The following is a 16,296-nucleotide window of genomic DNA, read 5'->3' as shown; positions in this document are numbered from 1 at the left end:
TGTGGTTTTGCAGAAAACTTCATCCGCGTCTACCAAAAGATGCATGTGCATTTTTAAAACGCGTTTTCGCACAAATGCGTGCGCGGGTGCTAAAAAGAGCAGCATCGGCATGCTTAGCACGTCGTTTGGTAGAAATCCACGTGCGCGTTCTGCCAAAAGCACCATTTGCATGCACATCTTGTGGTTTTGCAGAAAACTTCATCCGCGTCTACCAAAAGATGCATGTGCATGCTTAAAACGCGTTTTCGCACAAATCCGTGCGCGGGTGCTAAAAAGAGCAGCATCGGCATGCTTAGCACGTCGTTTGGTAGAAATCCACGTGCGCGTTCTGCAAAAAGCACCATTTGCATGCACATCTTGTGGTTTTGCAGAAAACTTCATCCGCGTCTACCAAAAGATGCATGTGCATGCTTAAAACGCGTTTTCGCACAAATGCGTGCGCGGGTGCTAAAAAGAGCAGCATCGGCATGCTTAGCACGTTGTTTGGTAGAAATCCACGTGCGCGTTCTGTAAAAAGCACCATTTGCATGCACATCTTGTGGTTTTGCAGAAAACTTCATCCGCGTCTATCAAAAGATGCATGTGCATGCTTAAAACGCGTTTTCGCACAAATGCGTGCGCGGGTGCTAAAAAGAGCAGCATCGGCATGCTTAGCACGTCGTTTGGTAGAAATCCACGTGCGCGTTCTGCAAAAAGCACCATTTGCATGCACATCTTGTGGTTTTGCAGAAAACTTCATCCGCGTCTACCAAAAGATGCATGTGCATGCTTAAAACGCGTTTTCGCACAAATGCGTGCGCGGGTGCTAAAAATAGCAGCATCGGTATGCTTAGCACGTCGTTTGGTAGAAATCCACGTGCGCGTTCTGCAAAAAGCACCATTTGCATGCACATCTTGTGGTTTTGCAGAAAACTTCATCCGCGTCTACCAAAAGATGCATGTGCATGCTTAAAACGCGTTTTCGCACAAATGCGTGCGCGGGTGCTAAAAAGAGCAGCATCGGCATGCTTAGCACGTCGCTTGGTAGAAATCCACATGCGCGTTCTGCAAAAAGCACCATTTGCATGCACACCCTATTGAAAAAATATGTACGATAATTGAACGAGAACTTCTCTACGCTATTATTGCTTCGTAGACTCAACGACATCGTATGTCACATGTGTACGAGAGGACATCGTCACTGAACGAGATTCTCGTATGGCTACAGTAAGCGAGATCGTTCTCGTATGGGTATGTTAAACGAGATTATTCTCGCATAGCTATGTTAAACGAGATTATTCTAGCATAGCTACGCTCAACGATATCGTTCTCGCATGGCTACGCTCAACGATATCGTTCTCGCATGGCTACGCTCAACGATATCGTTCTCGTTTGTGTATGCTACATGAAAATGTTCTCTTCAGCTATGCAAAAGACGCTATTCTTATTTAGCTACATTGTACAAGTGTTCTCATTTGTGTTGAACGAGTTCTTTTGTTCATGCAATATTTCTGATGAAGTTGCACACAGTAACATCGTCTGCCAACACTGCAGCGAGTGAATTTCAATCGCACAGTCGAGCAATGAGCCAGCTCCAAAGAGGACACTTTTTAGGGCACGCAGCACAAACCATCTTTATTTGGCATCACGCAGCATGGTGGCCAGGTGCTTGTTGAAGTCTTTGAGCCTCCTGGCCTCAGTGTCCACAGCGCTTGGATGCTGCGCCACAAAGTGCTCGTATGACTCTGCACAAAAAATGCAAACAAAGCATGCTCTGTTAGATTCCACAAGCCATTGGAACTGACATGCACAGTAGGTGGCTCCACTGCGTAACTGATTGGGCTAGTTCTGGCACGATATTGAGTGTAAAGCGTGAACATCTCACAGAGAAACTGCAAAAATAGAACACGGAGGCTTATGAGTTTTTTACCAACGTAAATTGATATTTCAACATTAACCACAACAGTTGAAAGCAAGCGCTCGTCCTCGCATTGTCTTGTTCCCATTTCTGTGAAATGTTCGTGTTTTACAAACAATATAAATGGCTGCAGAATTGCAATAAAAGACCACAGAAATAGTCTAATACATTTCCACACATATTTTACATTAAATTATCAAGTATATACCAGCTCATGCAAGTGACTACACAAATTACACAGCTTTTCGCTACAGCACCGCGGAATATGCAGATGGAAAACACTGCATAGATGCCAGTGCAGAACTATTAATAGGAAAGATTAATGCACCTATAATACCACTATAGAAACTAAGTGATAGTTTTTGTTAGTGAGAGCGCATCACTAAATATGCACATACAGCTATGCATGCCCCTGATGTGTAGATGTAAACTATGTCGGCCCATATAAGAAGATCACCTCTATACAACCCCATCTTACCAACAGCCCATTATATTTGTGCAGAAATAGCACCATGCGATAGGCATTGCTCCTTTAACTTCAAAACACTTCGCAATCGTTATGAAAACATGAGCTAGCAGGACAGGGTCTACTTACTTCGAACTGCACCAAGTTTTTCTGGTGTTAACGCTGGCTTTGCCTCGCCACCTTCCTTCAGTTTGCGCATGCAAATTTTGCCCGTCACGCTCCTGCCGACCAATTCATGTGGCTGCCACAGGCACCGGGCAACCTCTCTGGCAAATGTGCTGTCTGTCTTTGCTTGGTTAACCCACGTCCACTTGTTGGCACAGATAAATAGGCCATTTCCAATGTGAACCTACGAAAGATAAAAATTGCAAGAGATTATTTACTCAAATACAAAAGAGCATATGTACTCTCAGAAAAAGTCTCTGTTCTTGAAATAATGGATAAAAAAGGTAACAGTTATTAAGGAAAAGTAGGTTGCCAAACAGTGATGGCACTCAAGGATAAAACCAAGATATATGCAAAAGGTTAAAAGTTTACGCCCTGACTGTAGGAAGCCCTAGTCGATGAAGCTTCACTGATAATGGCCCAGGGACAACAATTCTACCTCGGAGGATTCACCACATTTAATCCCACAGTCAGCGACAAGCACCTTTTGTACGGGATATACTAGTTTTTATTTAGACTTGAGAAAAAGTCTAGGGAAGCAGATGAGAAGAGTAGAAAACCACAGTAAAACTTATTGCACGCTTAAGGAGCTGCTTTGTCCCAGAGCTAGCAATCTTACCCTTGAGGCTGAAAACAGTTCTTGCAGTACCCCAGTGAGCTCAAATTACACATGCGGTGAAAGAAGGGGTGTAATACAGTAAAACCTCATTTATTCAAATTTCACAGGACTGGAACTAAATTCTGAATTAACCAAATGTTGAATTGTTAAGGGTATGAAAAGAAAAAAAACAAATGTTCACACCAACACACTTTTATACTGAATCAATCCGCAAATCCTGTTTCTACTTCACGTATAAGCAGTGCAGGAGCTGCAGATGTCATTTCGCGACTGCTCATGCTGCTCGCAGCGGCAAGGGCCTTGAGGAAGTACTTTCTTTGCAGTGCAGTCATAGCACAAGACGTGGCCGCATCTTTGTCGGAGGCATGCTATTCACTACCACATGTCCATCCCGATAATTTTTTCACCACTGAGATGGCTGTACAACAGATTGTACAACAATCTCAATGTAACTGGCTGATTGGATGCAAGCCTGGCCACAGTACAATCACTATCCTCGATAGCCACCATGTTTGTGAGACAGCATGCATTGCACCAAGTCACAATGAACTACTACTTGTCACAACAGCTGCGAACGAAACCGTGGTCATGATCATCACGACTACAGAGGGCAATTATGCAGTTCTGAAGGCAGGTGGCCAATGCAGTGTCATGCAAGGCAGCTAGCAAATGCGAGAATAAAGACACAACAAGGCATGACACATTTTGGCATCCCTGTACAATTTCCCCCAATGACAAGGGAATGTTGACTTGCTGTGTCATTTCAGTTGGACACTGGCACTGCTTTTGCTCTTTTGCATTGCACAATAGTCACACACCTTGCTCAGAGCCCGAGTCATTAGGCAATACCTAATGTCACGTGCAGTGCTGAACTAATTGAATAGAAGTACTCATCCTCTGGAGGAAAAAAGAAATGTCTTACAATGCAGAAAGGATGACAGGACAGAAAGGGCACTAGTCTTCAACTGGTTTCATGGCATTGAAAAAAAAGCTCTTAAATGTTACACAATAGCATAAGCAACTGTTCAACACATGGTACTTTCACCAAACCACATTCCACGCACATGTAGGATACCACCGTTAGCATGGGTTTTTCTTTATTGGGTAGCGCAACAGATGCAGGACTTAAACTATATCAGATATCTTTTATGCAATGAGCTTCCTGCAACATTCTGCATTACTCTATTATTTTTTCTCTCCTCGAACGTATGCTGCCAGTTCCTTATGGTATAGTGACAAGGGCACAATGTAAACGCACCTGTCTACTAAGTACTTAATATGAACAGCTTCTATTACACCACATGTCAGCTGCTGTCCGGCCCCGCCCAGATACTGCACTGGTCAAACAAAGGTGCAACCACACTTTCTACAATGGCACGCTACCGACTAACTGCCAAATTTCTTTACATTGTTATGCTCCCGTAGCCAATCATTCAGGCATCATCCTGTTTGTCCTACATAGAGAATCTAAAGCACTGCAGGTGTAATTGCCCGCAGATGCACGATGATGCATCATCATTTGGGTTAGTCATCCAGCATACCCTTGCTAGCTTGTTAGGTGCAGAGAATACTAGTACATTCAATCGCTGGCCAATCTTTTTCGAGTTGTGTGATAACTTATGTATTTAATAAAAAGAAAAGCCTCGCAGTTGAAAAACAATTTGTCCTGGTCTGGAACTCGAACCTGGGACCACTGCCTTTCCAGGGCAGCCGCTCTACCATCCGAGCTAACCAAGCGGCTAGTAGATAGCAGGGCGAAGTCAAATTTGTCGACAACTCGAAGCAAAGGCAAGAGTTTGACCTAATAGTTCTACAGAAACCCGCAAGTTGGAGAGAAGTAATTAATAAAGGGTAAAGCAGACATCCAACCGTTCATAGCAATTGCCAAGATATTCTTGCAGAAAAAGAAGGGGTTGATTAGCAGCCGAGAAAATTTAAACCAAACTTGATTTTTGCTCTCTTTTCTCGTACTGAATGTTGCCTACAGTCGTGGCTGCGAATGATTTGCGGTTGCGGATTATCAATGCCTTGGCACGCCCCTATTTACCTTGCGGTTTTCCGCAGAAATATTAGGTCAAACTCTTGCCTTTGATTGCTTCGAGTTGTCAACAAGTTCGACTTCGCCCTGCCATCTGCTAGCCGCCAGGTTAGCTCAGATGGTAGAGCAGCTGCCCCGAAAAGGCAGTGGTCCCAGGTTCGAGTCCCGGACCAGGACAAATTGTTTTTTAACTGCGAGGCTTTTCTTTTTATTAAATACATAAGTTATCACACAACTCGAAAAAGATTGGCCAGCGATTGAATGTACAACTAGTATTCTCTGCACCTAACAAGCTAGCAAGGGTATGCTGGATGACTAACCCAAATGATGATGCCAAACTCCACTGCGAAAAAAGGCGTGAAAATAAGTTTGTTGATTGTGCCTTTATTAATCTTTATATGCACTGCGAATGAACTTGAAATACTAGCACGTCAGCACCTGTTATTTCTTCAGAACACTGCTGTACTGGCTGCTTTGACAACTGCATACACTAAGCTCCACAGTTAGTACCGAGTAAAGTACTCGGCACATATTTTCGTTTATAATGACAAACTAGTTTGATTGAGATAAGCAAACACAGCTTGCCTTTCCACCAACTGGTGTGAAGAGTGGAGCTTCCACACCCAGCTCTGCACGTACTGGGACTGGCCCCTGAAATAAAAGCAGCACACCTATGTGGTTAGCCAACCTACCTTTCCTAGTATTTCTGTTTTACACAAAAAATATCAAACCTGACATTAGAAAGAATACCCTACAGAAGACTGCATACAATAAGCATGCATAATCAGTGAATGTGATTATATCTCATTTCCACATTGCTTGTGCACCAAGCACGTGCTATAAGACTAGCCAGCATCGCCACTGGCAAAAAGTAAACTACAAACTACGTAAGCAGAACCTATCTGGAGATACATTAAAAGTTTTTTTTTTATAAATGGTTCTTCAATGCTATAAACACAAATTGTCCCACGCCAAACAAGTTCATTAGTGTAGCATTCAATTAACACATAGTCAAACCTCAGGATAGCAAAAGCCTGAGACAATATTCTGGCCACAATGAAATAAGGTTTTCAGCTGTTAGAGAATTGTGAAACAATCCCCAAGCTTTGTTTTGATTTTTGAGGGCTTTCCTAGATTCGTCATTCCACCATGGATTGCGACGATTCGTTGCCAGTCCGTTAAATTGTTTAATACATTTTGTTGCAGCATCAATAACACAATTAGTTAGGTATGCCACAGCATCATCTACGTTAAAATCAGAATTGTTATCACCGCCTAAATATAAGAGTTCTCGGAAAAGTTCCCAGTTTGCAGATTCGAGGTTTCATCAAAGAAAATGCGGACAGCATGCATCTGGTTTTGTTACCTTTAATGTAATTGGGAAGTAGTCACTCCCATAGGGATTCTTCAGAACAGACCACTCCGGGTACGGAAATAGTGAGCTCGAAACTATGCTCAAGTCTATGGACGAGTATATTTTATGTGTAACAGTGTAGTATGTTGGTTCTTTTTTGTTCAATAAGCATGCACCTGAAGAAAACAAAATTTTCTATCAGGCGCCCACACGCATCCGCACATGTCTTGCCCCACATGGGCCTATGTGCATTTAGATCACCGCGACTACATATGGTGGAGGAAGTTCATCGATCAAGCTGTGAAACTCTGCTTTAGTAAGTTGACAGGAAGGGGAGACGTACATCAAACTAACCGTGATTAGCTGACCAAATAGCACAGCTCGTAATGCAACTGTCTCGAGGGGGGTTCAGAGATTTATTTGCAGACATTCAACGCCCTTATAGACTATTACGGCTACACGCCCTGAGAAGGCGCGTGCATCATCACGGACTTTGCGGAAAGTGGCATATTGCCTTAGAAAGTTGGTCTGCATTAATTTTAGGCGTGTTTCTTGTACACATGGCACCTTTGGAGTGAATTTGCGGAGGAGTTCTTTAACATCGTCAAGGTTGTGAAGAAGTCCGCTCACGTTCCATTGCAATATTTGCGTATCCATATGGGAACGAGGTTAGTGCTGTGTGTCTAACAAGAAAAGTTAGGTTACAGGGCCCTTTGCCGGTCCCATAATGCGATGTTTCTCTGTTATGGAACGGTCAAGATTCTCGCCGCCCCTAAGGCGCTGGTGGTGCCGTTTGACTAAGTGTTGTGTCCATCGCCTCCTGCGAGGCGCTGGACACCGGCTCTTGAGAGAGATTTGTTTGTCGAGAAAGCCTCTTAAGTGATGAGGCCTTTGAGGCCACCAGCCCAGAGGTCGATGGCCCCTTGATCTCGGACGGTGGAACAGCGCCAGCTGCAACCGCCCAGGGGGCAGGTGACGGCACTGCCGGCTCACTGTGTACGGGCCGGACAGCCGCTGGAGGCGGATGTGGCACTGCCCCGACGCGCCACTTTGGCAAGAAGGATACATGCCTGCGTGCCTCTTTAAACGAAATTTGCTCTTTGATTTTGATTGCCATTGTTTCTTTTCCTTTTTTCCAAGATGGGCAGGACCGCGAGTACGCAGGGTGCTCCCCTTCACAATTCAGTGTGCAGTGTTCGCGCATGACTCGGACGGATGTTCATGGTCGCTGCCATTTGGCACAGGTTATTCAGCCATAGCAGTTCTGGGAACTGTGGCCGAACCTTTGACATTTAAAGCATCGGAGGAAATTTGGTATATATGGCCTGACCCTGATCTTCACATAGCCTGCCTCGATTGTTTCAGGCAGAACACATGAGCCGAATGTGAGAATAAGATGCTTAGTCTGTATTTCTTTACCATCGCACCTCATCTTGATTCGTTTTACACTGATCACATTCTGGTCACCCCAGCCTTCAAGTAGTTCAGCCTCTGTCAGATCAATCAGGTCACTATCAAATACAACACCACGGCTGGTGTTCATGGTGCGATGCGGCGTCACATTCACTGGAACGTCGCCAAAAGACAAGATTCGGCAGCCTTTCATATTGATTTTTATCTCGGAGTTCTAAAAGGAGATCTCCACTAGGAAGTTTGGAAAGTTTATAGCCTTGACCAAGAACATCGGTTATTGATTTCGACACCAGAAAAGGAGATCATTCTCACTGACATTGCGGTTTTCTCGGAATGTATGACATGGAATTTGGGAAAGTTTTCAGCATGTTGGCCATAGAAGCTAAATACTTCTTCGGTGCGCCCTCGTTTATGAGGGTGATCAGCAAGTGGGGGAAAAGAACATGCCATAAATATATGCGGAAATTCGGCAGCACCGCCAACCACCGACCTCCATATGGAGCCCAACAAGGGGATGATACAAGACCGTGAAAAAACACATCCTGCAGGCGCCAGCTGTACGTACCCTACTATAACCAAATCTGTTATAACCAAGGTTGGCTATCCCACAGAAGGTTAACCCTTGCTGTTTGGAAAAAGTGGAAGTAAGAGGAAGCCAAGAGGAAACAGGGAAGATCGAAAGCAAGAGAAAGACAAAGATTAGAGAGGAGGATAGGAAAGGGCAACTACAGATTTCTCCCGGGTGGGTCAGTCTGGGGTTGCCATCTACGTGAAGCAGAGGCCAAAGAGGTGCGTACTGTGCCTTCTGAGCAGGAGGCAGATAGCTCTATCCGCATAGCACGATTCTCATATTGAGTTGGCATAAACTAGTATACAAAGTACGATTCGAAAATTCAAGCAGACCAACTGCAAGTGCATTCATGGCAATGTTAGTTCTTCAGTATGACACAATGTTTAACAAGAGGAAATAAACACTTCGCTAGGCTTTGTCTAGCAAGCATAGCGGCTTAGCAGGTGCAAATTATCAGGATAAATCTATACACTCACATGGGTGGAAGGCACATGGCTGGCTACCTGGCTGCCTGCCACCTCTTCTCGAGGCCCAAGTACGCAGCTGGGCTTTGCCGACTCGCAATGAGCTGGCAGTGCCCCATCCATTGGGGCAGTGCCGAGATCCAAATCCTGAACACAAATAGCAAGTTGATTGCACATCATAGCAACGAGTACCTCAAGGGTGTACAATAGATGCAGGTTAGAGAACAAATACAACTGAGCAATACAGTGTGGCAGCCCATGCAGAACACCAAAAAATAATTATGCAGATCCAAGACACACTGGAGTCAACGTGAAGCAAAGTCTTAGTGGCATGCTTAATGAAGTGCTATAAAAGTAAAGGTGCATATAATAGTGTTTACTTTCACCCTGTGGGACCTGTAATTTTAATTATGCAATGTTTATGTTTGTTCACCATAAACATATGTGCGCAAGTGTCTCATGCAATTTCTTTTTCTTTATGCACTACACTGCTCACAGGTTATGCCATATTGCAAATGCCAAACAAAGCAGATGCAGATACACATTGTGAGATGTCTACTGCATGCAGCGATGCAACAATGACAAAAGCAACATCATGATGTTTGTATGGCACACATCTAGCTAAATTTAATGATTCTGTACCCCCTTGGGTCACAGTGGCACATGCCGAATGCCTAAACCCAAGGTGCCACTGGATATAACATGTTATTCCATTAAGAGGTCAGTGTGATTTAAAAATACCTTCAAGTCATCATTATACCCACATCTTAAATAGCAACTTTCTTTTTATCCAGAATATAGCATGCTAACTGGCATTAGTGAGTCCGAGAGCGTACAGAGCTATGTCAGCCCAAGTGCTGGAGCCTGCAATCTTTGCATATAAACCTGCATATACATATCCAGAATCATACCTACAAGGATACCACAGCAGCAGCAACCATGCCAAACACAGGCTTAGGAAAAGGGGAGATAGAAAAATATAGGAAAAAAGCTTAGCTTCAAGAAAAAAGTGCTCGCAATCCAAAACAGCTAAAGACAATGTTCACTAGGTCATCTTATTCTGCTAAAAATTAACAAGACAGTGCTTTCGCCCACGCACTTCAGCATCCGCTCTCTTAGATAAAGTGGCGAAAGCAACAATATCATTTATAGTCCCGTGGCTGCTACATTAGGCTTGCAAAGTACAAACCAAATGCGTACAAATCTGTCTTCGTTCTGGCTGTTCAGATTTCCAGATCTTAATTTTTCGCAGCCCCATGCAAAACACACTAGCTGGGCTTTCATGTATTGTGTATACATACCTCATACAGCGTGGTAGACTCTTGTTCATCAATTGCCATTCGGGAGTTCTCCTGAATGAAATTATCCTGAAATCCAGGAACCAACCACATTGCAATTACCACCACACATCAATTCTTTAAATGTGTAGGCCACAGACTTATCAGCATTAGCACATGAACTATAAAGAAGCTATGCGAAGTGTCTAAGAGCAATGGCAAAGTTCTTTTTGAGCCCTTTTCTGAAATTAAACAGGGCCTAACCTGCCACCTTCCTTGCCAATGGCTCAAAACACATAGATCTAGACCGAGAAGCAAGAAGCGTGCGTGTCAGCTATTACTTAAACATATGTCTGGGCTAGAAAAAACGATTGCTTGGGAGCAGAATGTAGGAATGACACAGCACAACAGGAAAGAGAAACATAAAACACTGATTGTTCATTTGGTTGCTGCATGGGGACAACCTGAAGTGTGTGCATTCTTCAGTCTAAATTCAATGCAAGCTTACCCAATATTTGAAGCTTTAAACCACGTAAAAATTTGTGTCACACTACATGGTGCTCTTCAGCTGAATGCATAAGGTTATCTTGCTGGCGGAAATACTACGGCCCATGTGTTGCCTCATGTGTGACAACTATGCAACACTGCAGAGCACTACATGCTATCACTACTGTTGAGAACTAGTAAAGCCCCAGAAACTTGTAGTGAATAATTATACTATTGCATATTGCTGCGCTGGAAGAAAAACACCAGCTTTTAATTTGTATAGGTCAAAATGTTCACAAGTATACCAACTCGTACTTGCTCCACGCTTATTTCACAGGCATAGGAGGGTGCTAGTGAGTAATGATAGGTGCAAGGATGTGTGTATGAATGGGAGTGTTAACAAGCTTGAGGGGACGTATGGATAACAGCAAGTGCTGATAAACACGACTATGAATGAAATTTGGTGGCAGCGAGTTTCAGTGAATGCGAGTATAATAGGTGGCTGTCCACAAGTGCGAGTGAATGTAATGTGAGTGAATGGTTGTGGATGCAAGAATTATCATGACTGGGTACCATTAAGTGTCAATGCAAGCAACTGCAAATGCCACATGATACTGTATACCATTTTGTATTGCACTACGCGGGAATATTTTCTTTCTTTCATGAATGCAAGTGCCAATGACTGCGAGTGAGTGCATAGCCTCCAAATATATAGGCGAGCAAGTATGAGCGAGTATCAGCTTTTTCTGCCTATGGCTGTTTAATGCAAAGGAGATATAATAACCTGGCCTTTGGACGTGAATCCCAAAGATTATGAGAAAAGCCATGTAAAGGGCTCCAGATACTTTTTTAAAACCTCAGGTTCGTCAATGTACACATAAATTGATGCATGAACGGTTTTGAATTCTGGCTTCATTGGATTGTGGCTCACAACACTGATAATTATTTCTTTTTACTTTGTGCTCTGTGGTAGGACGTCGCAGTGGCTGAACCACAGTGGTGGGTATAACTTTAGCTAAATTTGAAACGGAAGTAACAGCTAGTGCTACGGGCACTTTCCTGTGTCGTACATTTTTTCTCCCTTGTTGTTAGTGCTGTTATGTTTATTTGACAACGAATGCCAATTCACTCAATTTGCCACTCTGCTAATTATACTGCTACTGCATTGAAACATAACCCTTAATGAAAGTTTACACATTATTTCTTGCACTGCGAAATACATTTTTATTTCAGCGAACAATTGTAACGATCTTGTCGCTGAGAAATCTACACTGCAGACATATTAGCAGGATTCCATGCATTGCACAATAATGCTACCTAGTGCTCACCAGTGATACAGAAGCTAGACTGTACACAAGCAGGAATGTGCAAAGAAGCAAAGAAAAGCTTATCCACAGTAACTAGTATATAGCCATAAGTACAGTATTACGTGCACTAACATGCACGAAATGTGCATAGTGCATAACAAAGCCGTACATATGCAAACTAGAAATGCTGTTGAGTAACACACACTCCCCATTCCTTGGTTTGATTACCTTAAATTATAATTCAGCATAAAATATACGACACCAAAGCTCAATACCATCAAGTTTACACTAGCATTTCGTGGTAAGTTAGATTTGTTTTAAAGTTGACTACATAAATAATGAGCAATGCATAATGCATAGTCATTTCTAACAAATAAATATACCAATGCCAATGAAGTTCTCACCTCACATGGCTTCATGGGAGCTTCCCGGACTGTTTGTTGCAAATGATCGCTGCAAACATTTGCAGCACAACCCTAAAGGGCAATTGAAGAACAGTACAGTTATCAGAAGTCCATTTACATTTTCTCCAATAGGCACTGGTAAAAGAGTAAGGCCATTAAGGCTTGTAGGGTTTTGTTTTTGACACAAAACGTTACTGCAAATTAAAAAGTTTAGCTGCTTTAGACAAATTGCTGTAGCTATTAGATTCCCACGTGCTTAGAGATATGCATTGATAATTGTGCAGTTAAATGCATGGAGGAAGGAAAGATATAGGAGGGAGCATTACGTCAGGCAGCCAGCCTTGGCAAGCGAACGCTCCATGAAGCCACAGTAGTGGCCCAACATGTGACCTCTTTGGTCGAGATCTGCTAAGACGTTTGGTTCCCAGTAGCTATGCCAATATTTATTCGGTGCACGCTTGTTCAGCTGCCTTGCCGTGGCTCTGCCTGCAGAGTGGGAACACTAAAACCAGCCGCAAACTTCGGCATGCGACCACAGGTTGGGTCACCAGGTTGGCTTCAATCGCGTTGCGGTACGCTCCAACCTATCTTTTTCCTTCCTCCATGGTTAAAGGTAAACAGGCTAAAGTTTTGCAAAATGTGAGATCAGTGCATGATCTCACAATACAGAAGTGTCATTTATTAGTTGTTTATTAGGATGCAGCTAGACTCGTGTACTTAGATCGACAAATATTATTTTGCTGCTGCTTAGATGAGAAATTCTATATCAAGTACTATGGGTGCAAATCATGTCAGCTGCCAAAGAAATGTCATGATAGAAGTGTGATTGTGGCAGCAAAAGGTTAAACTAGATCGTCAAGTAACCAAATTTATAAATCTGTCCATGGGAAACAGTGCATGACTTGATTTGACATTTCAAAATCATGAAATTTTGCTCCCCATAAAATATCAACATGCCACATTACATACCTGTGAAGGCAGCCTTGCCGCACGAACTTCTTTTCTTAGTGCCTCAATTATGGAGGCCTCCATGGAATCTGCATGGTGCACATTTACATAAACACAATCATAATTGTCACATAAATGTCCACACATAGCACAATTAATTCCACTGACTAGCATTAATCTAAAACCTTAGCTGGCATGCTGAGGCATTTTACTACACCATTCATGCACAAGGACTGACAGCACACTTGTGAGGCCACACAATACTGCAAAAATAAATTTCTAAGCAAAGTGACACCGTCATTTAAAAATAAATTATTGCTCACTCATCCTCTCCTCGAGTAAGCTGTGGAGTTTGTGGTTCTGCTGCCGCTCTTCAATCCGCTGCTGCTCGGATATTCTTAACTTGTTTTTCAGCCCTGCAATTTCATTTTCCGCTTTCTTCAGCATCTTCCGGGGCACCAACTCATCTTCACTGCTGGAGTCCGTATCTCCAACAGCAGATTTCTTCTCAAGGATCTTCTGCATTCTTGATTTTTTTGCACTTTCTAATCGGCGCCGCTTTTCCTTTGTTGGTACATCCTAGTAATAATGTAAATGGCAAGAGGAAAATGAAGTTGCATAATATTTGTTTCGGCAAACTTTGCAATTGTTAAAGCATTATTATCATTATTATTACCTTGAGGGCTGGCTTCTGCTTGTGGCGATGTCTCTCACTTGATTGCTCAAACACGTCCATGGGAACAGGCTTGTGCTGCTTTGACATCCTGGCAATCAAATCAGCTTTGCCACCTGAAGGATAATGTAAACAAAATGCTGATTACAATAAAATATGGCATTTGTGATGGTCATCGCAAATGCCATATTAGGCGCTATTAGGTGCCACATTAGGCGCTAAATATAACTGAGGGATTCTACAAGACATACAGAAAAGGAAAAGTAACAAGCGGAAGCAGTAAGTGCCCCAAAACAAGCACACTAAAGCATGGGCATTTTGTTGCTTCACATCACATCCGTTAACATGTTGCGTGCTAACGTGTGTTAATTAACACAGGTTAAGTCTTGATGCAGCAGGTTTCCGTTCTTTTGAACACATGTCGCACGTGTCAAATGAGAAACATAGGGTCTGTTGAGCTAAAATTTTCGGTAGAGTCGGCAACGAGGCCCAATTTCAGACCAAGTAACGCGTGGCGAGCACATACAAGGCTACATTTTTTTCAGTTATTTTCCCATTTCCTTTATCAATGACATATAAGCCGCCTATGTTATAACCACGATCGCACCGTGAGTTGTATGCTAAGATAGGCCGCGATTATGTGACAATGCCTTACGCCGATTCTATGCCACTCTAGCGCGGTCGGAGCGTCACTATGACCACTGATGCTCCGAGAAGGAATAACGTTGGAAAAGTCATCGCCATAACATCGCAGCACTAATCTCGTCGATCAGGACTCGTTACGATAACTGGACCCAATAAAGGAACGCGCACACAGCGCTGTGTGCATGCTTCATTTAGCGACATAGAGGCTGCATGAAATGCAGCGCAAAGCACCGCGATCTGCACCTGTTACTATAATCTCAGGTGCTTTCCTGAGGCCTCCGTTTGCCTGTTACATGTGCCCTCCTGGAGAAGTACTTGTGAAAAATTCAATATATCGTCGCAACGAAAAAACAAAAAAGCACCCAGCTACGAGAAAAGCCCCCCGCGACATCTACAACACCAGTCACAACTTTGCCCTGCGATCGACCCCCGCGAAGCAAATGAAGTGTTGAAAGTTGATATATACTCACATCCCAACACCATGACGTTGCCGGAGTAGTAACCTTCCTCGCCTTCGAAGCCTTTTCCATGGTCTCTCCAATAAATGCGCTTGTTGGACGCCAAATCGTTCATGTCGTTGGGACTGAAATCCTTTATGAGGCTTACCGAGACGATCGCCTTGCCTCCGTCCTCATATTCCACATACGCGTGCGTCGGCGCTGACATTTTCAAGGACAAATATAAAAAGCACACTAACACAAAGAAATAAATACGAAGCCTACAAAAGTACAAAAAGTAATAAAAAAAGTTATATATATATAATTAAAGATGAAGGAACTATACACTGAATACACACATACAAAATAAGCACTTACAGAGAAAACTTAAAAGAAAAAAGAATCACGGCACTACACTGAAATTAAGCTATATATATAGATACAGTAATAAAGATATAAAAGATAATATAAAAGAGATATAAAAAAGATATAAAAGAGATATAGAAAAAGGAAATATGAATATATAGGAATAGGAATATAAGAATGAAAAAAAAACGTGGCGTATGCAGAAATATGGCGAGGGAAGCAGCGACGATAGCAGGAGCTAGGGTAGCAGGGCTTTGCACAAAGACGTACACACGCTTTTATAGTCTTGTATGGCTTGTAGTAAATATGCATAGACTGCTGACACCGTATGCGAATTTATGGAGGTACTGAATGTGTGTGCTCTGTGTTGCCACATGGCAGTGGAGAAAAGAAAAATTAAAAAACGTTTATGCACAACCTTTAACACATGTCGGCCATGCCGTAATCTCAGTTCCGTCGTGTGCAGGCCGCAAAAGCATAGCCTTTGATATCTAATACCAATTGAAATTGTCGATGCGCCATGGATTAAATACTACCTATTTGCAATATGCTTAAGGAACCATTTAAATATCGCGTTATCTTATCTTGATAATACCTTTTTGAGGATCCTCAGCGCCGAATTTGACGTCTATGACGTGTTTCTGACTCCCGCAACCACTTCCGCCTTCTGCTGCAAGCAACAGCATGGCCTTCAAGATCAACGTTTATTACGTTGATGAGGACATCGCTGGGCCGTGGATTTCGACACCACCTGTCATTATTATTG

General features: G+C 43.0%; 1 protein-coding gene across 1 annotated transcript; it reads right to left on the bottom strand.

Annotated features, from left to right (window-relative positions):
* Nucleotides 1–1,586: 1,586 nt before the first annotated feature.
* On the bottom strand, nucleotides 1,587–16,014 carry LOC126522183 (uncharacterized). The gene is made up of 10 exons (XM_050170924.3): nucleotides 15,198–16,014; nucleotides 14,086–14,198; nucleotides 13,733–13,988; nucleotides 13,431–13,498; nucleotides 12,462–12,533; nucleotides 10,289–10,354; nucleotides 9,000–9,134; nucleotides 5,771–5,836; nucleotides 2,493–2,712; nucleotides 1,587–1,724 (listed from the first exon to the last, which is right to left on the bottom strand). Exons 1-10 carry the CDS (start codon nucleotides 15,391–15,393, stop codon nucleotides 1,615–1,617), a joined length of 1,302 nt encoding a protein of 433 aa, XP_050026881.3. The 5' UTR covers nucleotides 15,394–16,014; the 3' UTR covers nucleotides 1,587–1,614.
* Between the last annotated feature and the right edge of the window lie 282 nt (nucleotides 16,015–16,296).

This window comes from Dermacentor andersoni, unplaced genomic scaffold, assembly GCF_023375885.2.
Source record: "Dermacentor andersoni unplaced genomic scaffold, qqDerAnde1_hic_scaffold ctg00000276.1, whole genome shotgun sequence".
NCBI lineage: Eukaryota > Metazoa > Arthropoda > Arachnida > Ixodida > Ixodidae > Dermacentor > Dermacentor andersoni.
Note: the sequence above shows the minus strand (reverse complement) of the source record. Positions and strands in the feature narration are given on the sequence as shown.

Bases quoted from the DNA above. Each gene is read 5' to 3' on its own strand.
- LOC126522183 (XM_050170924.3), bottom strand. From the start codon at position 15,393: ATGTCAGCGCCGACGCACGCGTATGTGGAATATGAGGACGGAGGCAAG. The intron at 13,989-14,085 runs GTAATAATAATG...CATTATTACTAG, and splicing joins AGCAGAAGCCAGCCCTCAAG to GATGTACCAACAAAGGAAAA. The intron at 9,135-10,288 runs GTATGTATACAC...ATTTGTGTTCAG, and splicing joins AGTCTACCACGCTGTATGAG to GATTTGGATCTCGGCACTGC.